General features: G+C 39.8%; 1 protein-coding gene across 2 annotated transcripts in view; it reads left to right on the top strand.

The window, feature by feature from the left end:
- The first annotated feature begins 5087 nt into the window (after window positions 1-5087).
- Window positions 5088-25426, top strand: part of shroom4 (shroom family member 4) — a 68049-nt gene continuing 47710 nt past the window's right edge. Inside the window, exon 1 of one of the 2 annotated variants that reach the window (XM_023346322.1) lies at window positions 5088-5374. In XM_023346322.1, coding sequence (XP_023202090.1) covers window positions 5252-5374 — 123 coding nt within the window. In that variant the 5' untranslated portion in view covers window positions 5088-5251. Of the gene's footprint in view, window positions 5375-10321; window positions 10360-25426 lie in introns of those variants that run through there. The other variant, XM_023346323.1, reaches the window with a different exon arrangement.

The following is a 25426-nucleotide window of genomic DNA, read 5'->3' as shown; positions in this document are numbered from 1 at the left end:
ACGAGAACGCAGGGAAGCCACGTGAGTGTTGCGTAAAGGTGCGTAAAATATGGTAAAACTCCCACATTTTGAGGCACTTTTGGGAAAACATTTGTGGACTGGAAGGAGACACAGAAAACCCAACTATGTTGATTTTTTTTTTTACCCTACGAAAGGCACAATGAGCTTTTTTTTTTTTTTTTGCATAAAAACTAGATGGGTTGACACACTTCTGACCATAGCAGCAACACCAGTTTGGAACCCTCAGTAGATCTTGTCTGGTTCTCAAATGATTTAATACAAATCAGTTCAAACTGAACACATCTGGGACCAATTTGGATATTTGAACTGTTGCATAGTTCGAACCAGCTAAGTCCAGAATCAAACAAAAGCAAACAGTTAACATGTGACCACTATGAGACACCCATGCTTACTTCTTTGATAGTTATGTTTTTCTGCTTACAGAGATTTTCTTGTTATACTCATACTCAATAGAGGATTATGCTTTGTCTTTAAAATACGTCACTGCATTTGGTGTTTGCTGTAGGACACTAACAGTTCCTGTCTAGAACCAGGAAACTAACAAAAATATACAACTTATCACACTAAAAGCTAAAGCAGGGTGTGTAAAAAAAAAATCACAATTTTATCTCACTGAATAACATGATAACTTGACATGATCACTTCCTGTATGACCTTAGTGTCAGTGTAGAATAAGTTTGCCATCACACCTATATTTTCAGCGTTGCTCCAGTTTATATTTGCTTCTAAGCAGCTTCATTTCAGTCAGATTAGGTCTGGATTTTGCCAAGGCTGTTGGTCTCTTGGGTTTCTGCTGTTCACTTGTTTTGGGCCATTACATTAATCAGTTTTATCGTACAACTTCATATTTAGACAGCAACAGAGTCCACTCCTTTTGGTATAGAAAAAGACATCAAACTATGTCTCTTTTTAAGAGGAGGCATAAAGTATCAAAACTTTTATCAAAGCTATTAAATCTATGTTACAAAGTATATTGATTCTGAAACCCTTAATATGTTTTCTGCTATTATATTTAGGAAATAATACGGCAGGCATATGAAAATGTAGGTGTTTCTGAGGTAGGCCTCATATGCTTCAGGCATAATAAATGGAGACATTGCTGTTTTAAGTAAACATGCTCTCCGTGTCACCAGCTACTCCGTGTCTGGTGAGGTAAAGAGTAGATCTAGTCTCAGCATCCTCTGTACTTGCATAACTTTAAGACCACTAGGGGGCAGAATAATCTTCATTATTGTCGCCATCCATGCAGTGCATGGATCTGCAACCTGTGGCTAGTTGGAGCTTTCACAATGACTCTTGGCTAAAACTGAAGAACAAACTCATGGTTAAACATGTAGATATAACAGCAAATGCAGTTTTAAAAGAAATAAATCAACAAATTTGCGCAGCTAAGAGTACTTGTAATATTTTAATATCTGTTTTTCCTGTCATCAGTTTCCTTCCCCCACAATAATCAACATCACATAAAAAGATCTGTTCATCATGTTTGTGTAAAATTCTTGCTTTTTTTTTTCGTCTTAAAATGTGAAAATAGAAATAAAATTGTGTTGTTGTTTTTTTAAAATTACAACAAATGTTCTAGAGTAAATTTGTGTCAAAAAATTCAAAGTTGCCTTATTTTAAAGAAAAATAATTTGATTTTAGTAGCTGTAAAATGAGATTTATTTAGTTGGATTGAGGGCAAAAATGGCTTATTATTTGATAAAGAGTAGACTTCTAAGGTGCCAACCTGGAGTCGGTAGACTGCACAATATTCTGAAGATGTAACTGAAATTGGAGAGGGTTACATCTATGGATTAAATCTGTGTTTTGTAGAATTATGTCCAAAAGAGGATGAACCTTTTCTTTTGAATCAATCTTTTGAATGTTATTTGCAACTCCTATTCATGGTAATCCTACAGCTTTATGGCATTCTAGTTGTTTGTATGTATGCGATACGATTAGATGTCGTAAAAAAAGAGAAAAAAAGCCGCTTCCAATGTTCCTAATGTACTGTTTAGTTTCTGATAACAAAACCAAACAACAACAAAATAATAATCAAAGAATGTAACCAACAACAAACTCCCCGCAGTCTGGATTGAAAGGTGAGATGTCTGGACTTGTTCAAACATTCCTCCCTTCCTATTTGATTCTGTTTGATGTCGTCTTTACTTCTTGTTTGCCTTAAAATAGCAAAAGATAGTAGCCCCCTCCTTACCCCGCCGCACATACACACACGTTGAGTCAAACGGCGCTTTAGAGCAGTGACATTCCACAACAGTGATTATCTCCAGTGACCAGTCTGCAGAGTGACTGTGGGAAAACTTTAGGCAGCAAGTGGTAAAGACGGGTATACACAAGGAGGAACGGATTTACAACGACTAAGGGCATCAACGGTCGATGTGCCCGAAACGGCGCTGTCTGAGCCGGGAAAAAAATAAATACATACTGGAATTCACCAGCTGAAGCTTCTCACTCATTAGTTAGTCAGTTGTCATTGGAACAAAGAAACATCCCCAAACTGAAAAAACAAACCCATTTGAATTAGATAGTTTAGATTTTTTCTGAGGCGTTTCCATCCTCGTGAGAGGTATTACTGGTCAACAAATACTTCTGCATTCTGCAACGGGGACTTGGATGACTCTAGGGCTTACTCTAGTGCTTTGGAGTTAAAGTTTTACCTCTTTAAGAAAGAGAATTCTGAAAAGTATGATGTGACTGCTTTGAAATTTTGCATACGTCTACGCTACGGTGGCCGACAGGTGCAAATGCGCAGCAAAAGAGAAAACATGCAAACAAAAAAGAAGACACCCCCGAATGAAATGCAGCAAACAAAAAGAGAGACGCAAACACCCCCGAATGAAATGCAGCAAATAAAAAGAGAGACGCAAACACCCCCGAATGAAATGCAGCAAATAAAAAGAGAGACGCAAACACCCCCGAATGAAATGCAGCAAATAAAGAGAGACGCAAACACCCCCGAATGAAATGCAGCAAATAAAAAGAGAGACGCAAACACCCCCGAATGAAATGCAGCAAACAAAAAGAGAGACGCAAACACCCCCGAATGAAATGCAGCAAATAAAAAGAGAGACGCAAACACCCCCGAATAAAATGCAGCAAATAAAAAGAGAGACGCAAACACCCCTGAATGAAATGCAGCAAACAAAAAGTGTTGAAAACGGAAGTGCTCCAGACCACTAGGGGGAGTCAAAGAAAATAGTATTCATTTCTATGGGACCAGATGCAAGATTCTTCTTCTTCTTCTTCTTGGTATTTATTGGCGGTTGGCAACAAACTTACAGTAGCATTACCGCCACTTACCAGTATGGAGTGTGGTTCGAGATGGTCTATAAACTTTCACTTTCTACCTTTTCCCTCCATTAACTCCTGATTAAACATACCCCCACACATACACACCTGCTTATATTATCCAACTTGCTTATAGCTTTATATACCCCTCTTTGATAGTCTTTACACATTCACACCCAACTTGCTCTACTCATATCCTATGAAACAGCTTTGTTTTTTTAAGATACCGAATAATTATTTGAATATGTCTACTCCCGAAATCTCTCCTCAAAAATTCTATTAAATTAAACCTTTCTTTAATACCTACACACTCTCTCAGCATGCATCTTCTCTCTTCTTCATACTTACAACACTCTAAAATAACATGCTCTATTGTTTCAGACTTCTCACAATAATCACACTTTCCAGATGCAAGATTCAAAGAGATACCTTTACTTTCTTTCAAATTTCTTTCTCTGAATCTTGCATCTGGTCCCATAGAAATGAATACTATTTTCTTTGACTCCCCCTAGTGGTCTGGAGCACTTCCGTTTTCAACACTTTTTGTTTGCTGCATTTCATTCGGGGGTGTTTGCGTCTCTCTTTTTATTTGCTGCATTTCATTCGGGGGTGTTTGCGTCTCTCTTTTTATTTGCTGCATTTCATTCGGGGGTGTTTGCGTCTCTCTTTTTATTTGCTGCATTTCATTCGGGGGTGTTTGCGTCTCTCTTTTTATTTGCTGCATTTCATTCGGGGGTGTTTGCGTCTCTCTTTTTGTTTGCTGCATTTCATTCGGGGGTGTCTTCTTTTTTGTTTGCATGTTTTCTCTTTTGCTGCGCATTTGCACCTGTCGGCCACCGTACTACGCAGTACAAACATTTCATCTTTGTCTTTTTTTGTTATCTTTGCCTGTTTTTGGAGGGAACCCCTTTTTAAAATAAATTGGCCTATTTATTTGGGAATTTTTGGAATTGGAATATATTGGATCATAATTAGACTGATTTATAATGTAATGAACTGAAATGCTGTTACGTTATTTAAACCTGAAAACCAGATTACTGTGAAGACATCAGACAACTAATAATAAGCAGACAGCTTTTGTCTTCTTGCTTATTGATTTAAGGGGAAAAATTCAGGTATTTTCCAATCTAAATCCAACGTCCAGTAACTTTAAAAGAGCAGAAATATTTTCCCACTGATAATGTAGTAGAAAACATATTATTGTAACAAAAATATCTAAGAAATAAAACTTTCTGTTGTTTATACAAATGTATGAATAATTTTTTTTTTTTTACATATCTGAAATAAACAAGAATAGATAATACCTAACTGTAAAACTGCACAGATTTCCTTGGTTTTTTCCATATTCTTTAAATCTTCCGCTTGATTTCCTATCAGTTGTTCTATTGGATAGTCTTCTCTGATGGAGCTCTGCCATTGGTCGTCCATTCTTTCAATCACAGCGCGCGTTTGCAGTTGTGGGAGGAGCCACTTTCCTCGCTTGGGAAAGGTGCTGGGGTAAAAGTTTTCCCCGAGTTTTCGGCTGGGTCGCCGGTGCAGAAATGAGACCGGAAATGTTCGTCTCAGTCTCAAAAATAAAACAGTTGTTTTGCTCTATTATTTTTTAGAAGAAATAAACTCCTTCGGCCAAATATTTGACCCAAAATATTTTTAAAGTATGCTCTAGTTCTATACCCAATTGTGACGAAATTATGCTAAAGTGCCATTTTTTTTTTTTTTTTGCGAACAGACTGACCGGATATAGCTAGCAACATTGCCAATAACTTTATACAGGCCGAAAAAAAGTTTTCGCCCTCCCCCTATTCGAGCTCACTCACTCCGTTTTCCCACCATCCACTCGTTGTTGATGCCAGAGCGGTGATGGAGAGGCCAGAGGGACCGCTACCGGCGCCGCTGGGCTGCTAACCGCCGGCGCAGAGAAGCTTCGGTACGGAGCGGCATGGAGACCGTGGAGCAGCTCGTCTCCTTCCACCACATCCAGGTCCAGCTGAACGGAGGCGCGCCTTGGGGGTTTACACTGAAAGGAGGACTGGAGCACGGCGAGCCGCTCATCATCACTAAAGTAAGCTAACGACACAAATGTTCTTTTTGAAAAATCATCCCTCACGCACAACTTCAGTTTGCTAACGTTGCCTCCGCGTCTCATTGTAATGACATTTTAAAATAGGGATACCGCTGCAACAATGCATGAATGTTATGACTTTCATCCGAGCACTTTTGTTACTGTTGGTTCTGTTGAATTTAAGTATTAGCAAACAGGTTGGAAAAATGACTGACTGCACTTGTGAACCGGTTTAACTGACAGAGCAATAACACGTTTTATTATATGTTTTACACATATTTAAAATACATATCATTGAATGCATTTTGTGCAGGTCGTAAATCTGAAATTTGTTCAATAACATTTTGATGTTAAATATCTGATGTTAAATATCAGAATTTGAAGTATTTTATTTCTTCATTTTGATTCTTGCGCTCCAATGCACCATGAAATAACTGAAAAGGTCACTGTGACAGGTCAAGCAGATGCTAACATTTGATTGATCAAACTAATTGACTATTTTTGCCACTAACTTTGATGGATAAGTACATGATATGTTACAGTGCACAGGAAAAAAAGTACATTTTTATGCTTCTGTAAAAAAGAATGCATATGTATTTGTTGTACACCTTTCAGCATTTATATGTTGGTTTATTTATTGATTGAATTGTGGTGATTCTTAAAAGGACTCCCTCCTCCAAGAGTTTCCATGGAAGTCCACAGACGAAAGGGGACGTTGTTCCTGTCCATTATTCTCCTTTCAGTTCCAGGCAAAACCCCCAAAGTGTTGACAGACGGCCAGAACCACTTCACAGAAGACATGGCCTGGGACAGGAATGATGTGAGGGGGGGGGGGGGGGGGGGGGGGGGGGTTGGTGGAATGGGGTTAGAGGGAGTCTGTAGGATGTGGGAGTCCTAGAAATGAAAGATGCTGGTTATCTGATGGGGGCATTCTTAAAATATATTTGCTTTTACATGGCTCTTGGATTACTTTAGTGAGTGGGTGCATACACCATTCTTTACTCTGTAGCCATGCGGCATGACAAATGGTGTCGTGTTCCGAAGCTGTACGGGGGAAGTTTCAGGACTTGAGTCCATCTTGTTCTAAAAATAGAGGACGACCGAAGTATCCTCCTTGCCTCTTGAGGTGGTTCAGTCTCCGCGGGCGTTGAGCCACTGCAAACAAGAAACGTGTCTTTGAATTGCTGCAAGTAATTATTGCAGTGTGTGTTCTGCTGGGGGTGGCCTGGACTGCCTTTTACCTCCGCTGCATCCCGCACACTTTATGAAGGACCTGCAGCAGCGGCGGTGGCAGCAGCTGTTGTGGTGGTGTAAATGTTGGCCGGTGTACGTTTTAGAATTCACCACAGCGGGGAATGGAAAGCCTGGCTCAGTCTTCTGGAAACGCCCGCGCGCGCACAACGAGTCGCACGCAGTAACACGGCCCCTGGGAAAATGTGACTGGAGGGTTTGGTGGGGGGGAAGATACAAATCAGACTGTGCTGCATGGCTGTTTAGTGTCCATTGGTTCATTGGCCTGTTCCACTCAGAAGGCAATTGAGTGCTTGACAACGATTCAGAGAAGGGTTTCAGGTGCTTAATGGATAGAGAGAACAACAGACAAGGTCCAGCAGAGGTGTGTGTGTGTGTTGAGGACATCAGTCGCACTGTCTCAGTCACGCACTACTGCTGAATGTCATCATTTCTGAATGGGACAAGTATGTGTGAAGTAGGAATCAATGTACACAGGAGGATAAAATCTGTTTTTCAATGCTGGAAAGAGATGATTCTGACTTGAACATAATGGATCAATCAGTCAATCAAGTCTGAGCAACAAGGCTGTTCTAAGTACTTTACATCATACAAACACAAAACTAAAGTCATAAAAACATCATGCAGTCACCAGTTTAGAAACCAGTAACAAACATTACATTTTGTCAAATTTAAAACTCAATTTTCCTAATGTTGATGTTTATTTCTGACTTAATCTTGTGAAATTTACCAGATCGGCTTATGGTGAATACAAGGTCAAACATACAGTAGTTGGCTTCCTACAAAATCTGGTTTACTTCCCCAATTCCAATTTCTCCATTCTAAGTCTGGGTGACATAGCTTGAAAATAAAATCTCTAAATTTTTTCATAGCAAATAAAAAAAAGTCTCTATTTTTTTCAAAAACTTGCTTTTATTTCAATCATCTCTTCAGTGAGTTGACCTGAATTCAAAGTCGAAATAAGCAGAAGCTGTAAAACACGCTTGTCAAACAAGATGGTAGTTCCTGACATCACTCTGAAGTAGGGAAACCCTAAGAGTGCATCAGAGAAAAAAATATCTCAAAATTAAATATTCAAAAACAGAAAATGTGATGAATCAATAAAATTGATTTATGCTGTGTGTATTGTACTATTTGGAATATTGCATTCTACTGATTTATTAAGCAGATTGGCATCACTAACTTAAACCCACCAAGAAATTAGCTGGTGATTAGTTTGATGAATAAGTTTCCACTTTCCGTTCTTTTGCTTCTCACTTACGGCATACTCTCGGTTTACAGACCGTTAGCTATTAAAAATAAAAAAACAAACTTTTAAAAAGCATATCCTGGATCCATTCTAACTTTGTAATTGCTAACCTATCTTATTAGCTAGGAGCAATGGGTATTTATTTATTTGATTGCCACACAACAGACGGCACTCATTCAGACAAACCAATCAAACACAATGCTAGCATGCTTGAGGGCGTTGAACCTTTGTAAACATGGAGACGGCCCTTGTTGGCAGGTTTGCATCTGATGTTTTTGTTTTGAATGCAGATTTTTGGTTTTGCTAAGCTGTGCTGTGAGGTATTTGGGTTATACAATAAAAAATTAAAGTTAGTTCAGTGTTTTACTGGTACCCAATTTTAGTAGTTAACTGTAACATTGCAGAGTGCAGTACAACAGTATGTATAGTCATCATGTACCTTTTTCACAAAAATATCTGAAAAGTCAGCTGCGTATTTGTGTTCAGGCTCGGGCTACACCAATTTATCGGTGCTGATTTCCTTCATTTTGGGAGATTGGTGATCGGCCGATTTTTACATGTGAAGCTAATCTTATCCACTGATCTTATCTAGCTTGGCAAAGGTCTAAGAGTCAACCACTGTCCGCTTTTACTCTCCTGCTGCCAACTCATCAGGTTTCTTGCTATATTGAGCAACATTTCAGAAAATATTGGTACCAGCCAAAATCGGAATTGGCATGTGAAGCTTTTTAAAAGATCGGTAATCGGCGATCGGCCAGAAAACTGCAATCGGTGCACCCCTAGTTCAGGTCTCCCGAGTTCATACGTTGCAGAAACTTTTGCTTCAGTTCAAGTCTACTCCAGGTTCAAGACTGCAATCTGCCATCTGAAGGCTTGCAATTGTGACACTCCTGCTGAATATTGCCATGAGGATGTTGATTATTATTCACCCACACTTTCCTGAGTTTCCTCTCTTCCTCACTGCGCCTCCACCGCTCTTTTTCAGCTTTAATTTCTCAGTCACCTAGGTCTGCAACTAGCAATTACTTTAGTTATTGATCATTCTATTGATTACTCTGACGATTAATTGATTATTCTGACAATCAATCAATTATTCTGGCGATTAGTTCGTTCAAACAAATCTGCACATTCTGCAGATTTTTCATTGAACTACTTAGGCCCTTTTAACACAATATTAGAAATACATTAATGATGTTTATAAACAGTAATTCTTTTTCTAAAAAAAAATTTAAATAAACATTTTGTTATCTTGAATGAACTAACATAGAGTTCCTTTAGTGAATTTGAATCTAGTGAAGCTAAAATTATGCCTTCGTCCATACCAACTCTGACAAACTTTACCCCCCACAGCATTTTTTTTGTGCAGTTTGAATTTTTCTATTCACATCTTTCACTTTTTACAATGTAACTTTTGTTAACTCTCTCAAATGTAGAAAGTTGCTTTATAACGGTATATATGTAGTCTGCTCTTGATGCTGGTAAACAGGCTGCTCCTTCTGCAGGAAAAATACTAAATCAAGGTAATCGACCCAGAAATGCTGAACAATTTTCCAACAGAAACTGTGTGTTTCCTGCCGTGTTGATGTTTCTGTGTAATTTGTTGACATTGTCAAAAAGATTCGAAGCTAGTCTTTCTGCAAATGTTGCAAAACAAACTTGTTTTGGAGGCAGTGACATGCATCAGTCACAGGAACAGTAGAAGACAAAAGCATCTATTCAGACACGGGACCTCGGCGAGGACAATACAAACGACGCGAGCCGTCTTCAGGAGGTTTTCGGGATTATTCGTTTACAGTTTGGCATGCTGTATTTATCCTTCATGGCTTTGCTCTGGAGCTTCTGCTGCATGAAAGATTTCATGGACAGATTTTTTTCCATTTGGCTTTTCTTCACATTAGCACTTTTCAATACCTAAACGTGGTTTGGTTCTCGGTTCTCATGAGAATGTCCATGTTTAGGTTACGGATCCATCCTGAACTATTTCCTGTCTTAATGTGATACAGCAGGCCAGAGCCTCCATTTCTTTGCCAGCTAATGGATAAAGAAAGGTCAGTCAGGATAAAAATCTGCAAGTTATACTCTTATCGAGATGGGGAAAAAAAAGAAAAGAATGGTCTATGTCTCTACAACTGTCTCGTAAGAGCACGTCTTTACTGGAGCAGGTATGCCCCACTTTTCCCCCTTTTTTTTAAGGTTGGTGCTCATGTGTGAGAGTGCCAGTTGCCCTCTCAGGATGTCCTGAAGACTCGGCGCGGGCGTTCATGGCCCTGCAGGACGGGGGAGGGGCAACTCCTGCAGCTCGAGACAGCAGAGGGATACAAGCCATTTGGTCAACATTCCTCCGGGAGCATAACTAATTACTGCAGTAGATTGTGTGTGCGCGTGCATGTCTGTGTGTGTGAGTCTAAGCGTATTTGCATACACACACGACTCAGGCTGGAAAACTTCACTCCATACGGCAGCCGATTAGACGTACGATGACATGGTGAGTCTGGGGTTTTGTCTGCTCAATAAGTTACTCAGTCAGTCGCTGTGCTGCTCTCTCAGCCATTTAGTGAGCCGGTCAGTCTGTTAGTGGCTAGGATTTAGGTGGCATGTAGTGGCCTGAGTTTGCTTTGAAGATCACGGGCAAGTGGAAGAGAGAGTAAAATCAAGAATTTTGAGCAGCTAAAACACGTAAGCAGCTTTTTATAGGATATTTTTTCCCCCTTTCTGGTGATATTAAGCAGCTGTAACTGTCACGTTGATTCATTTAAAAAGAATTCGAGCATTTCTGATTTGTCACTGGCTCGTTTCTTCATCTTATTGGTTTGGAATCAGCACTGAATGCAACATTCAACAGCTGCAATGTTATTCCAGTGGAAATCTGCTGGGTCTTGCCGCTGATTAGCTCAGATCACTATGCTGCTGAATGTAAGTAGAATATAAGGTATGGTAATTTTATTTGTGTAGCACATTTTTAGTAACAAGGCAGTTCAAAGTGCTTTACATGATTTAGAAGGAAATACAAACAAAACAACAAAATGAAAAGACGCACAAAGAGGTACAAAACTAAACTATTGGTTCCCCATGTGTAAGAGGAATAAGAATAAGTAGTCAATGATTTATAAACCAATAGGGGTTTCTCTTAATCTTCAGTTTGTTGTGGATCAGAGAGGTATAAAACTAATTGTTGGTTCCAGTTGTTCTGGGTTGACTTCTAGATTTGTACAGTATGAAGCTAAATGTTGTTTGTCCTTGTTTGATTCCTGTTTAGCGTGGCTAAGTAAACTAACAGGAGTTTCTCTGGGTCTTGCTCCGCTATTAAAAGTATAAAGCTAAATATTGGTTGGTTCTCCATGTTTGATTCTTGTTCAGGGCTGCTTTTTGTAAGTTTAAAACTAGATGTATAAGCCTCTTCTTCCCTGCTTGGCATAAGTATCACTCACAATACCTCACTTCAAAATGCTCTACGATGATGGCCAAGGCTGGGCTCACTTCAGTCAAAGACAAACGGAGACAGTGCTCTGGAGAAAAGAAATCAGTAAAGAACAACTTAGGCTACGTCCGGAGGTCAGGTCACCAAATTTAGTTGGAATACCTTGACGCAGTGCTACTTGATGTGCTATTGGCTGGAATTTGCAAAACAGCCAATCTAAGATTATTTTCCTTGGTGCTCTGAATTGAGCAGAACGAGATTTACCAACCTAGATCTCTGTTCAGTTGAAGTGAACTGTGGTGCGGTTTGAATGCATATGTAAATGCCAAGGGGACCAGAGACTGCTTCAAAAGCAGGAAATTGACTTTCTGGGTAACCAAAACAAACATGTCAGTCTTGCGCTAGTGGGAGTAATGACTCATGGTCTTTTACCAACGACCGAAGAGAAGTCCTACAACTGCTAAAATCTGAAGCTGCTCCATTTTTGTTTCACAAAGAAGGAAGAACGCTCATGTCTTCTTTAGAGGATTTTGTCGTTTCGTTGAGTGGTTCTTGGTGCGGCGCCACCACAGGTAAGGTGGGGGAACATGTTTTTCAAAGATTTGGATTGTATGACGCAGAGCAGTGTGAAGGAGAACCAACCAACCGATCCAACCAAGTCTTGATTGCTAAACGTGATCACAAGAACATAAATTTCAAACTTCGCCTTGTAAAACATATTTGCTTTAAAACAATCAAAAAGCTACATTTTAACTGTCCATTTGGTAATTCGCTAGTGTATGTCAGTTTTTTCAAAAGTCGACTTTGCCTGTGAACAAATTATAATGGTGTATGTATGGATGTTTTCAAATAAAAGGCCTGCCAACAACTTACACCTAATTAGCTTAAAAAAAAAAAAATCTAGTTCAGCAAAAATAGTTTTAAATCATTACAATCACTTCGGTTCAGTGTATTCTTCTATAGATATTATGACTGTCCAGTAAAACAGTTAGCCTTTCTCACAAAGTGGTGCATATTTTTTTTTCCTGATAATTTTATGCCGTGACTCAATTTATAATATTGAAACAGATTTACTTTGAATCCCTCTTTTCTACAACTGTTTCTCCCCAACAAACATTGAAAAATACAACCCACATGCGGGTAGATCGCACTGTTTAATGCGACACAAATACACGTATGAAAGTATGTTGATCTGTGGAAATACCCGAGTGGGAGTGTTGTGTGTGTTTACTGACATACAGCGATGTAAGATGTCAGTCCCATGTGTTTCGGGGACATTTTTATGTAGATTTGTGTCTGCATTCAGAATGCGGGCATGATGAGCTCCTTTGATTATCGTGTTTAGCCCCTGTAAACTGTCAGCTCACTTTCATATGTGGTTTTATGATGTATTGAGCGCTCCCTTCTGATTTGTGTTGGGGTGGAGGGGGGGACATATTCCTGTTTCTAACTGTACTGTGGTCCAAAACTAACGAGGCGACATTCCCGTGGGACGACAGAACGTCAGGGAATATGAGAAGCAGTTGTTGCTTGATTTGAGTCTCGCTTGCATATTTTGGTGTCGGGGCACTTTTTCCAGCCTAGTGGTTTCAGATTAGAGAAATATTTTCAACACCCGTTTTAAAGATGTTTTTATGGGAAACCTGTTTGTGCTGTTGCTTCTATGCGCCTGATTTCTCCAGCTGAGCTTTTTCAAACTAGCTTTTTGAAAGGAGCACTGTGCCTTGCTTTTGTCTACCCAGCTTTAGACATATTACCTTATTCCTAGCTAACGAAACTGCAGAAAGGCTTATATTTCATATATGAGTTGTTGACTCTTATAGGTGTCCGACAGGAAGCAGATTTCCACTTTCAGCAGCTATGAGTCATTTTTAACTTAATTTTTCAGCTTCTTCAACAGAATCAGACAAAGATCCTACATCATCTGCGCCTAGGCATTAATGCAGTCAAATGTCGAGCCATCTGTTTCAATTGGCGTTTGGACCTCTAAGCTTTTTCACATAAATGGATTAACAGATCACCATTTGCCATCTTTTATGACAAATTATCCACCTTTGCGCATAGACACACGTGTCTAGATTACTCTAGAGATTGAACACATTTGTAAGCAATTCATTACATAAAAAACCCCAAGATGTACATCTTTGTACAAAAACATCTTTGGCGAAATCAAAACCTTGCACCAGGGATTGTCTGAAACGTCCGTCAGAGCTCCCTGGTCTCCACAGAGAGAAATGGAGACCAAGCCAGGTTGGCTAGCCTGCAGTTTGTTGCTTTACACATGTGGCATTCTTGTCTGTTAGCATGCAAATAATGGTTTACCCTAATAACAAGTAGTGGGACACTCTAATTTAATTTCCTTGTTGTCTTTTGAGTTCCAGTAGAAGATCACTGTAAAAACATGCTTCACAATCCCAACCAGCTGATTTCTGATCAGTACCAGCAGCAAAGTTAAAAGACAGCAGCCTCCTTTTATTCATATTCTTAAAAAATATACAAAAAACACAAAAACTCCAAGGAAAGTTGAAAGGGAAATAATGAAATGATAATAATTAAATCTGGACCAATAAGGCTGGGCAAATGCAACAATGACAGTTTTTTTCAACAGAGTTTTCAAATGAAATGTTTTTCAGACAAACACTTGGCTGCTGGAGGAATGTTGCAGTGTGTGTGTGTTGCAGTGTGTGTGTTGGGTGGGGTTGGAATGAATGCATCTCTGATCTGCAGAGCCTTCAGCTGTTTCTCCCAGGCTTCGTCTGGAGGCTCACACTCACATCCCTTCTCTATATACTGTATGAGGACCCAACGGAAACCAGGCTTTTGCACTCACACCCCTAAACTATCACAAACGTACAATCGTTTAAAAACAACTCCATTCTCCCAGGAAGCAAAGATGAATCAGGATGCTTTTCGCTTCTGCTTTTCTTCCTTTTTGTGATCGTGTTCATTAGGAAGCAATCAGAATCAGACTGCAATCAGACCTCTGCATAAATGGTTTACAACCACAAAATGACCCACAACTTCTAGAGAAGTCTGCGTGGATGCGTAACGGGAGCCAAGAGTGGTGGGATTGTGATGTGATGCGCTTCACTGGCACAGACTTCTTTCATAATTTTATCATTATAATTTTCAGCCATTATTTACGTTCGGATTTACCAGATTTTTTTGACGCAGATTTACAACGCGTGTCTCCCGTCAGTGAAATAGAAGTTGGATTAAAAATTATCACAATGTCAGTTTATGCAGCATCGGTCATATCATCATTAAAGGTGTGGCGAACGATTGTCCACTGATCATAATCGGCCGATTTTTGCGAAAAAGTGTATGATCAGTGATCGCCGATCATTGTCTCTTGTTGCCAATCACCAAAACCGATCATCTGCATCTCATTTCGCAACCTGCATGTGCAGCTGGTTATTATCGATTTGTTGCTGCGTGTTTGCGCAGCAACAAATCCTAAGTGATGTGGTGAGGAACTGTAACGCTCTGAGAGTGAATGGGAAAGTTTGCATGTTCAGCCAAAGAAATACCTTGGGATTGAAGCGCGTCAAAATGCATCAACACAGCAAATCTAATATGACATTTAAAAAACAAACATTTGACGGAGTTTGGCTACATCAAGGCTCCCTGCAGGCATAAAAAAAGGACATCCGGAGCGACCAGATAGCAGGTAAAGCAGCGCACAGCTACCAACACTCACCCGGATTAGCATCGCTGTCAGAAAGCTAAACAGATAACCCGAAAATAATTCAAATCTTCGAGTTGGTGGTGTAAGAAGCTGGTTCTGCTTTCGCTCTTAGACCGCCGCTACGCGCTACGGGCAGAAATATTTCATAGACTGTGCGCCGTTTCTGCTCCACCCGCAGTGAACTCTCACACCGAACGTCTGCTTAAAGCTGCAAAAGGTAACTTAAATAAATTTAAAAAAAAGATTTTACATACGTATTAAAACTTTTGCTATGTAATAACATGAGATCATATCATCTCATGATGAGATGATTTTTTTTTTACATCTCTGAAAAGAAATAATCGATGCCTTCTCCCTGTGTTCTGCATAATTACTCTGCTCAGTCACAACCAGCCAATCAGAACCAGTATTAATCAGCTAGCCGTGCTCTCAGGAAGTTCTGATTAAATAACTCAGGATTGTTTATTTTGATGCAACCTGCATTTGACTCTGAATGAATATTTATTTTTTCTTGACATTATTTGATATAGGCAGTGTTGTGAGATTTATTTGACTTATGCATAATTTATGAGGACCGACTGTTAAATATTATTTTACTGATTGCAGGTTTTTCAGTTGTCTTTTTAACTGAATAGCTACTGTATTGTGCCTGCAAATATTTTGTAATTTAAGTCTAAATTAGGTGAATTTATTGCCAGATCATTTTTCCATTTTGCCAGATCACGTTGCAGTATTTATACCAAAAGCGAAAAATTAACAGCCAATCCAGGTGATCCAGGCAAAGATTGGTGATCGGCAAAGATCGGCCTTATGGGTGATCGGTATCGGAATCGGCAGCAAAAAACCTGATCAGAGCATCCCTAATCGCAGTTGTATATTTTCCTGATATGCTGCCTGTGATAAAACAGGGTAACTTTGCAGAAATGCATTCCTGGCACCTACTGAAGTCTTTGCCAAATTGAGGAAATATCCAAAGTATTGCTAGGAATTGACATCTTGACTCCCCTGTGGTTTCTGAAAGTTCACCAACATGGTGAAAAGAGGAGTTGAAAGAGAATTAGTTAAGATTCCTCTGTGGAAAAATACAGTTTCCCTTTTAAAAGGCTTTTTACATTCATGTGCTTCCTTTGACTTAATTTTTAAGCAAAAATAATCATCTTCCCACTGGAACAACTTCCACACTGAGGAGTGTTGCTGCCAGCTCAGCCCAGTAACGCAGAGGTGGAGTGTCTTTACTGGAAAATTGTTGGGGGGTTTTTCAGTTTCTGAGGGGCCGCAGTAGTCATTATCCATCCTAAACCACCTGGATTGTTGCCAGTATTTGATAAAAACAGTGTCATTTTGAAACAGATGGCGCATATCCAAATAATAATTTATTTAAAGATGTTTATTTACCCCTTTACTTGCAGATAAATGTATAGCAAGTAAACAGGCAAGGCTGACCCTTTTATGTCTCTTAAGAATTTTTTACAGCTAATCCAAACTTAAATCTGGTTTTAGCTCCTCTTCCAGCGGCTGCACTGCAGCTGTTTCATTCAGCTCTCCGCCATTAGAAGACTTTTCCGTGCTTTTACGGCAGGTTATGGGGAACCTTTACAGACATGATTAGTGTACAGTCCTATGCATCTGTGTTTACATTTACAGTTTATGGTCATTTAGTTTTACCACAGACCAAAGGAAAATGCTGTACCACACATGCTTGCTGCATCCCCAAACACATTCCACGATACAGTGTGGTCCACGCTCGTGGCTAACCCAACAAGGGAAATTAAAGCCGAGGTTTTGACACAACAGTCTCTTTGTGTATTAGAGTCTGTCATGCTGCCATCCCTCCTGTTTGCGCTGTACGTACTCTGTGGCGTCTGTCGGAAACATCCTCACGTTCCTCCTTGTTTCTCTGAAGGTTCTCAGGGAAGGTTTAGTGTGAGTCAGAACCTCCTCTGTGCTCTCTTCTTGTTGGAACCGAGACCTTTGGATCTCCTAAGTTGCAGAAACAAAAACAGACAGTAAAGCAATTTTTTTGGCTTGAATTTGATCTTGTGTTTCTTCCCTCTGTGTGTATTTATATCTTTTCCAATCACTGCAGCCTGCAGAAAAGTGTCTAAAACTTCTCGTATAGTTCTGCATGCACTCTGAATGAGAGCTAAAGTCTCTCTGTTTTTGATACAGGTTGATGTAAGGTTAAAATGGAGGAAAGTTGGATACATTGACGTGGATTAAGCGGGATAAAACGGTTACACATAAGAAAAGAATGAAGCGATTTTACTGCATTGAAAAAGAGAGTTGGAGAGAAATTGATGTAAATAACAAAAACGGTCTGGCATCTCTTTAGTTCATTTTAATATGGCGGACTAGAGTACAGTTAAGCCTGTTCACCCCTTTGACATTGTGTACCTATGATTTAGAAAGATGTTCTGTAATATAATCCTAGTCCACTTTAAGAAAAATGTGGTTTTATGAATCCAATAAATAATATCAGTTTGGTTTGATCAGGGAGCATATTGTATCATATTGCATACAAGTCATGGATATCAGCACCAAAAACAAATTGGTCACATATTACAAAATGTGAATTTTGTAAAAAAAAAAAAAAAAAAATTACCTATTTGTTGGAACTGTCATTATGTCGTGACAGTAATTTTTTAGATAATAATCTATGAAATAATTGAGCTTTTCTGCCTTCTTCCACCGCTAACTAGAAACAACCAATCAGGACCAGGGGGCGGGTCGTAGCGCTGTCAATCATGCCCCTGTGAGCCTGACATGGTGGCCATTCTAAGAATAGTTAGCATGGCCATCGATGATGGCCGATAAATAGTTTTCCTGCAAGTTGTTTCTCCACCAGTGGCACATTTAACAGCGCGTTCACGAGGTTGATTGACAGCACTTGGACTGATTGGTTGTTTCTGATCGGGAATGGTGAATTTCTTCAGACTGTAATGGCAGCACAGGGAGGAGGTGGAGGAGCTCAATCTTTTCATAGGTTGTCTGTTTTAAATTATGCTGTGACAACATGGTGACAGTTTCATCAAATATGTAAATCGCATATTTTTAATAAAGGTTACATGCTGCAGCTTCAACACAAAGTTAGCTGGGTGAACCACAGTATTATTTTGAGCGAAGTGCTCAAGTGATCACTCAGAGTTTCTTGCGACTGCTCAAAGACCTCCGATGTTCCAGGGTGGCAGTGCTTCTTTGATTTCTCAAAAATAAAGATACAGTTCAATATCTATATTGAGCCATACCAGCAAATCATGAAAAAAAGATTCCTAGGTCAATAGGTGCACTTTAAGAAGTTAATATTTCACCCATACTGAAATGGTGTGTGTCAGGAGGGGTGTCAGGAAGAAAGATAAATGGCAACACTTTCATGGAGATTTTTTTTTTTCAAAGACACTGATGGATCAATCCTGCTCCCAACAGGCCGCCGACCTTTTAACCCAGGCTGTTGTCGTCGCTGATCACCGGATCTAATGGCTTCCATAACCCACCAGAAACGCACAGCCGGAGGCCGTTCATGGGGGTGTGCGTAAGCGACCCTGTGGACGCCCTATAGTCCTATAGTCCACGACATAACGTCCCAAAAATTCAGCGCTCGTAGATGCAAATTTGTGAAGTTGAGACTGTGCTTGGCAAACGGTGTAAGAGCTCCAAGAAGTGCACAAACGTCCTTTTGTTCCTCTGAAGATATGTTTAGCTCTCAAAACTTTCCAGACTGGGGTTATTGGAAGAGCTCCTGAATAGCAGAGAGTTTGTATTTCTATATTTGCCTTCGAGATGCAGTTAAGAATCACCGTTTTGATTGTGTTCCCCTTTACTCACTCAACAGTTATGTCCTGGCTGCTCTGCCACCCACTTGTTGGCAAAGGATATTTCGGCCTACTGAAGTTACAGCCTTACGTTATTTCTGTAACCTTGGTGACGTTTTATCTGCACTATTTTGTGGGTATTGTTCATTTCTCTCTTTTGCGGTTTTTATCCATTTAATACCTGGCTTTTGTTTGGTACAGAAAGCAGTCATCTACCACAGGATGGTTCAAGCTGATTGTCCACTGATACTTGCCTCGGGCTTCGTTTGCAAATTTATAAAGAGAAAAAAATTTTCTGGGTCGGCATTTTGCTGAATCCTTAAGCTACTGTTAGCATATTTCCTGTTTTGATATGACTTGTTGATCCAGTTGTCCCAATTCTTAATGTGCAACAGAACTTTCAGAAAATGTGGCTCTCCTGCTTCATTAACAGAGTGCTCCCTTTAAACGTCTTACAATTTAATCATTAGTTTTTCATCTGTTCTCCATTCACCAGCAATTACCATGTCTCTTTAATTCCCTTAAAAGAAAAGCAAAGAGTTTTGGTAAAGAGATGCAGTTAAACAAATCCATGTGTATGTACTGTAGTACTTTTTGCAACCTATTACAAATAGTAATGTTGTTGTTGTTAGAAATTTACCACACAAAATATAGCTGCACTATTTTTTGGGAATACTGCTGACAGATTTAAAGACAGAGTAACAATTAGCTGCATTTCCACTACAATTGTGAGCAGAAAATCAACAATTTCTCATTTGTGGTGTTTTTACTGAATAAGAAACGCATTTCTTTTTAGAGCACATGTAAATAAGTTTGTTCATGTAATTAAAAGCCAGCCACACCATCCTCCTCCTACCACTTCCTGTCACCACCTTTGTGGTTTGCGCCATTGGCAACATCCGGTAGTTGATCATGTGACTTGTGTGATGCGAAAAACGTGTTTCCATTGCGAACTAAACCAATGTTGATACAGCCAAAAAACCACCTCATCCTAGAGCTAATACTTTTTATTGAAAATGAGATTTTTTCCAAAAATTGCCGTGTTTCCATTAAGCAAATTAACTTTCAAAATGTCAAATTGTACGGTCAGCTGTACGGTCAATGGAAATACAGCGACTAACAAGTATTTGGAAATGACTTCATGATGAACTTCTGAGCCAATCATTTAGAACCAGGATACTTTCCCTTTAAGTATTTCGTGACAAAATCCACGTCTCTTTAGATATATTGTTCCAATATATATTGCTGGCAAGAGTCTTTCTGTCTCTTGCCAGCCAGACGTTGAAAAAAGGTCAGATGTCGCAGTGTGAGTGTCAGGCTTGTGTGGGTTAAGAAGTCACCGACGTGTTTCTATGTGACGGGGTTGTAGCGGTAGATTATGGGAGTTCAGAGCCATGCTACGCCGTATGATGGATGGGATCTAAGTGACAGGTTCGCGTTTCGTCAGGGTCGGGGGTTAGCGTGGCTCTGCTGTGCGGCTCCCCAGAGGGCTGCGGCTGATGGCGCTTTGATGTTGCCCGCAGCTCGGAGACGGTAACGAGGGGCTTATTTTAACAGATTAAGTTTGACTTTAATGGCATTAGTGGAGCTTAAGGTGGTAGGAACGTCTTTGGTGCAAAGCGGTGGGGTTTCAGCAGGGGACTTTTCCCTGAGATCACTTGTCAGTCAAACAACACAGACGACACACGACTTCTAACTGTTTTTAAATCCATCTTTCTGCCTTTTCTTCTCCATCTTTTCATCCTTTGTGTTGTTGGATCCCTTTTATCTCTCTATAAAGGGCATTAAAGGGCATTAAGCTAATAAACTGACGACAATAGTTTCTTTAACAAGGGAGTTCAAGCCTTCTTTTAGCTGTTTGTTTTACATGCGGTATTTCACAGCCACTCTTGTGTAGATTAATGCATCTGTGTGTGTGTGTGTGTGTGTGTTTTGTTTTTTTAACGCAAAGTTTAGGCGACATCTTATTTAGGAAATTACAATATTTAGTCTCATTTCTGTAGTGCAGCCTAGCAAAATATACAGATGAAGAAGTCCAGCAGAAAGTGACTCCGGGACATTTTAAATAGTCTCCAAACCGGCTCTGCATTGAAAACAAACAGAAGAAGTTGGTGCTGCCGCAGTTCAGATATATGCTGGGTCGGTGTGGCTGTGGAGGAATGCCCACTCCGCTTTCTTTAATGTCAAGTGGACACATCTGCTCATGGAAGTAAAGGCTTTGAGTAGAAATGGGCAATATTTTTTCATACCAGATATGATTTTATGACCTGCACAAAATGTATTCAATGTATTCATATCTTTAAATATGTGTAAAACAAAAGACAAAAACTTTAATAAAAAATTTCAGTCAACCCTTCTGTGAGTTGTACAATGCAGTATTAAAGATAGGCTACGAGAATTTTTGTTTTAATTACAAGAATATAGTCATAATATTTGCATAAAAAGGACACAATTTTACCAGCAGATTGTCTTAAAATTGCAAGAAAAGAAGTTGTTTTAATGAGAAAAAACTTGAACAATTAATTTTCATAAAATTGCCTCTTTATTCTTCTAACGTTCCAACTTCAGTCTGGCACTACTTTGACTGCATTTTGACTTTATTTTCTTAAATAAAGTCTCAGCCTGATTCTTCTATTTCGACGTAGAGTTGACTTGTATTCAAAGTCCAAACCAATAGAAGCTGTGAACCATGCTCGTCAAACAAGATGGCCGACCTGGACGTGCTGGCATCATTCTGACCTATGAAAACCCAAGGAGTGAATTGGTTAAAAAAAAATCCAGATTTTTCCAAAAAAACCCAAAATTTTATTAATCTATAAATACGATTAATCAACCAGTCCAGCAAAACTATCATCTCTATTCACAAATGCTTCACTTTTCTGAGTCGTAAGTCATGTGGGGAATTTCCGATTGACATTTTATGTCCCACGTTTTGGATTTGGTCGTTTGAGGTGAAGTATTTGTCTATAACGTGTCTCAATCCTAGTTAACGTCATCCCACTCATGACGTCTGAAATCGATACAGGGAATAAACGCAGCTCCTCTGCCTGAAGGAAAAACACAATGTAATCTGCAAGATAAAACTTTGCTGTCATTTGTTCACATGCTGGTGTTCCTCCATGTGATCGCACTCACAGGATCATTCTGTGGTTTCCAGTCTGCCCGCAGAAGGTCATAAAACAATAAGTGACTTTAAAAAAGTCAGGGTTGGGATTTTTCCCCGCCCTCTAGCCTGTTCTCGTTTAGCTGGTTATATTTTCTTCATGTTCTGTCTGTTCCACTTCACTTATTTCACCCGTTCCCCCTTCTGTCACTCCGCCATTGAATTTGATCCAACTGTCGGTGACCCGAGGTCTCCGCTCTCCTACGAGGGCGTGTTGCTGAAACCTCATCCCCAAAGGGAGTGGGGGCCGTGGAGGAGCTTATCCGTCCGGGGGCATCATTGTCTCATTTTGCTCCTCTAGGCGTTTCCATGGGAAGGCCGTTTGAGGACAGTTGCAACACCCGGGATCAACGAAGCGCCACGGCAGCGCACATGCAAACATGGATCTGTCTGCTGGTCGCTTTCGTAGCGAGCGTGGGAGCTTTCTTTCCTTTTCCATCTCGACGGCTCCCCTCCTCCCGCCCTGATAAAGAAGGCCTTGTGTGAGCGTGGGTGTGAGGAAGCGAGGAGAACCTCACATGGCTCAGACTGGAGGGCAGAGGTTGAGGAAGGGTGTGTGTCTGTGTGTGTGTGCGTGTTTTTGGGAGCAGTTGTATAAGAAAGAGGAGCTTGTTTTTCCATACATGCAAGACATGAGGAACGTTATCCTATAGGTGTAAGGAAAAGGTTCTTAGAAATGTTTAGTGCCTTTTTTTTAACATGTAGAGCTTAAATGAATGATTAGGACCTCATTATGATTTTCTGAAAAAATAAATGAAATAAGTTGAACTGAATCCACAGAAAAACCATAAAATCTCACCAAGTATTTTTAGTTCAAATATCTTAAAACACTTGAAATAAGACAAATTCATGTACAAGTAACTTTTCAACAAAATATAGGAGTTTGTTTGAAGTCAGTAATTCCTTAATGTCGATGAAAAGTACTATTTCCACTGGCAGACTTTTTCACTTTTATCAAGACATTTTCCCACGTTGTAAGTGAAAACATCTGAAAGTGGAAATAGTACTTTTATCAATACTAAGGAATTATTTACCTAAAACAACTCCTATATCTTGCTGAAGTATTAATAGTGAATTAAATGAGTCTAAAATATTTGCACAAGAAACCAGAGAAAACTAGTTGATGAGATTTTGTGTATATAGCACAAAATGTGAATATTTACTGAAGAGGCCCAGAGACATGTGTTGGTAACAGAAATCCCCTCATTTTTAGCTCAATGGCCTTTGGCTGTAAAATACTGCTGATGTCTCTATGACTACGGAAGCTCACATAGTGCAAAACAAAAGCACGTTTTCAAAAAAAAAAATTCATTAGTAGCAAATTTGGTGATAAAATTGTTTTTTCACCCAGTCCTGGTGGGCAATCACTTTATCCCATCTTTTCTGCCGTTTTGTCATTCTCCTTTTCTAGGTAGGCCGTGTATAAACTGCCTCACTATCGCCCTCTTTGGACTACTACTGGAAACTTTATATCTCATAGTAGAGCACAGCTAAAGTACAGTGGTTTGAATTGGAGGATGTGCTTTTCTGTAAATGAATGCAGAGGGTAATGCCAATCTGTTATCACACCTTATTCCCACTGAACGTGGCCAGGATTTCTTCTTGTTTAAGCTCAACTTCCATTTGGATAGTTGGTAGTAACCCCCTCACCACATACAAACTCTGAGATTATGTTTCATTCCCAGTCCTTAGCCTCGCTCTGGAGAAATCGCCACACATAGAGCAACTCCAACTTGGGGCAATAAACTCCTCTGAACGATCAGTGGAAATAATGGCGAATTTAGGAGCTGTCAAAACAGGAAACGTGGGGAATAACCTTCAGAGCTTTTTGAAAGAAGTGATAATGAAACCTTCAGCTCCCCTACTCATGTTTCTGTACATATTTTACTTTGGGGACATGGTCATTATTCATGGGAGCCCAACAGACAATAGCAAAAAAGGGCTACTGTCATGTCATGGTTTTCATGTCTTCATTCAGTGTTTTTTTTCTTTCATTTTTTGTCTTTACCAGTCGTTTCCATCGTTATGTTCAGAGAGAAATGAATGACATCGGTGTTAATTTTGACTTATCTGGTTAACTGTTTACTCACTTGGAAGTGAGTAACAAGGCTACGCAGAGCTTAATTTCCTCAGATGTTGGTGTTGAGCATGGCTGTAATAAACAGGAAGTGGAGGATGAAAAACCAGCATGGGCCACAAGTCTCAGAAACATGAAGAGAGATTGTCAGGAATGTGTTAATATCAGGCAACTTGTAATTGTCAACTAGCATTGATGATGTTACATGCTAACGTACGCCGACAGTGGGAAAAAGCCAATCAGTCATCCAAGGTAAATGTTCGCTACATGAGAAATTGCTTGGCAAATGTGTTTCCTTCTGCCTTTAACTCTTTTTTGGGAAAAGCTGACAACTGGCTCAAGCTAACATGAAAACGTTTTGTTAATAAAATTGAGGAAGTTATCTCAAATTTTGACATTTCCATCGACCTTTTCTAATCCGATACGTCAAAATACGCATTGATGGAAACATGGCTACTGTGTGGCAGAAAAGTAACACTGATCATCATCGACCAAGAAACCTGATTCTTCACAAGTCAGGAAGAATGTGTAGGGACCCACTGACAGTAGCTGATGGATACAGACCCATATTTCCTCCATCTGAAAGGCTTCATGCTAAATTTCATCGAATGAAGCACTCCAACCGCTTACCCTCGCTGTTACTGTAACATTAAACCCAGTCATTTACATTAAATCTATTCATTTATGTTAACGTGTCTCGATTATTGGCCTCGTAGGCAAGTCCGGTTCCCACAGCGTCACTGTGTAAACAGATAGCGTTACTATGACGCAGGAAATACAACCACACATACATGCATGTGACCTTCAAAACATTTCTTGTTACACATTTGTCTTGTTCATCATCTCCATCACAGTTCCTCAGACAGCTGTTACTAACCTACAGACCGAGGCTGATCACTTTTACTACGTAGTCTGTGATAGAGATTCAGAAGATTCAGGGTTTTGTTTGTTCTTGTTTATCTACCTACCTCTTCCCTCCATCTTTTTCAGAAATTGGCACTGTACCATGACACAAACCCTCAAAAAGCAGCTCCTTAAATCTAAATTTGAAAGGGTGTGTCTGATCTGTGCATGTTTGAGCGTACAGAGAGGGCATTCTTTCACATTTCCCATGTGCCAGGGCTGACCTCACCCAGTCTGGACATCCCACGGCACAGACGGCAGCATGGCACAGACTCACACACACCTAACACTAGGCAGGCAGGCAGGCAGGCACATTGGTCAGGTCATTTGCTTATTTTATGTACACTAAGAAGAAAACCTCCTTTCACCAGATGTTAACATAAAAAAAACAGAGGTAGGCTGGTACTTATCATCCTTGGTGATTATTTGGCACACGAGTTGTTTCTGTGCTTTGTGTGCATACAGTTGGTGTATGCTCTGCTTTGTGACTTTTT

This window comes from Xiphophorus maculatus, chromosome 14 (assembly GCF_002775205.1).
Source record: "Xiphophorus maculatus strain JP 163 A chromosome 14, X_maculatus-5.0-male, whole genome shotgun sequence".
Classification (NCBI taxonomy): domain Eukaryota; kingdom Metazoa; phylum Chordata; class Actinopteri; order Cyprinodontiformes; family Poeciliidae; genus Xiphophorus; species Xiphophorus maculatus.
Note: the sequence above shows the minus strand (reverse complement) of the source record. Positions and strands in the feature narration are given on the sequence as shown.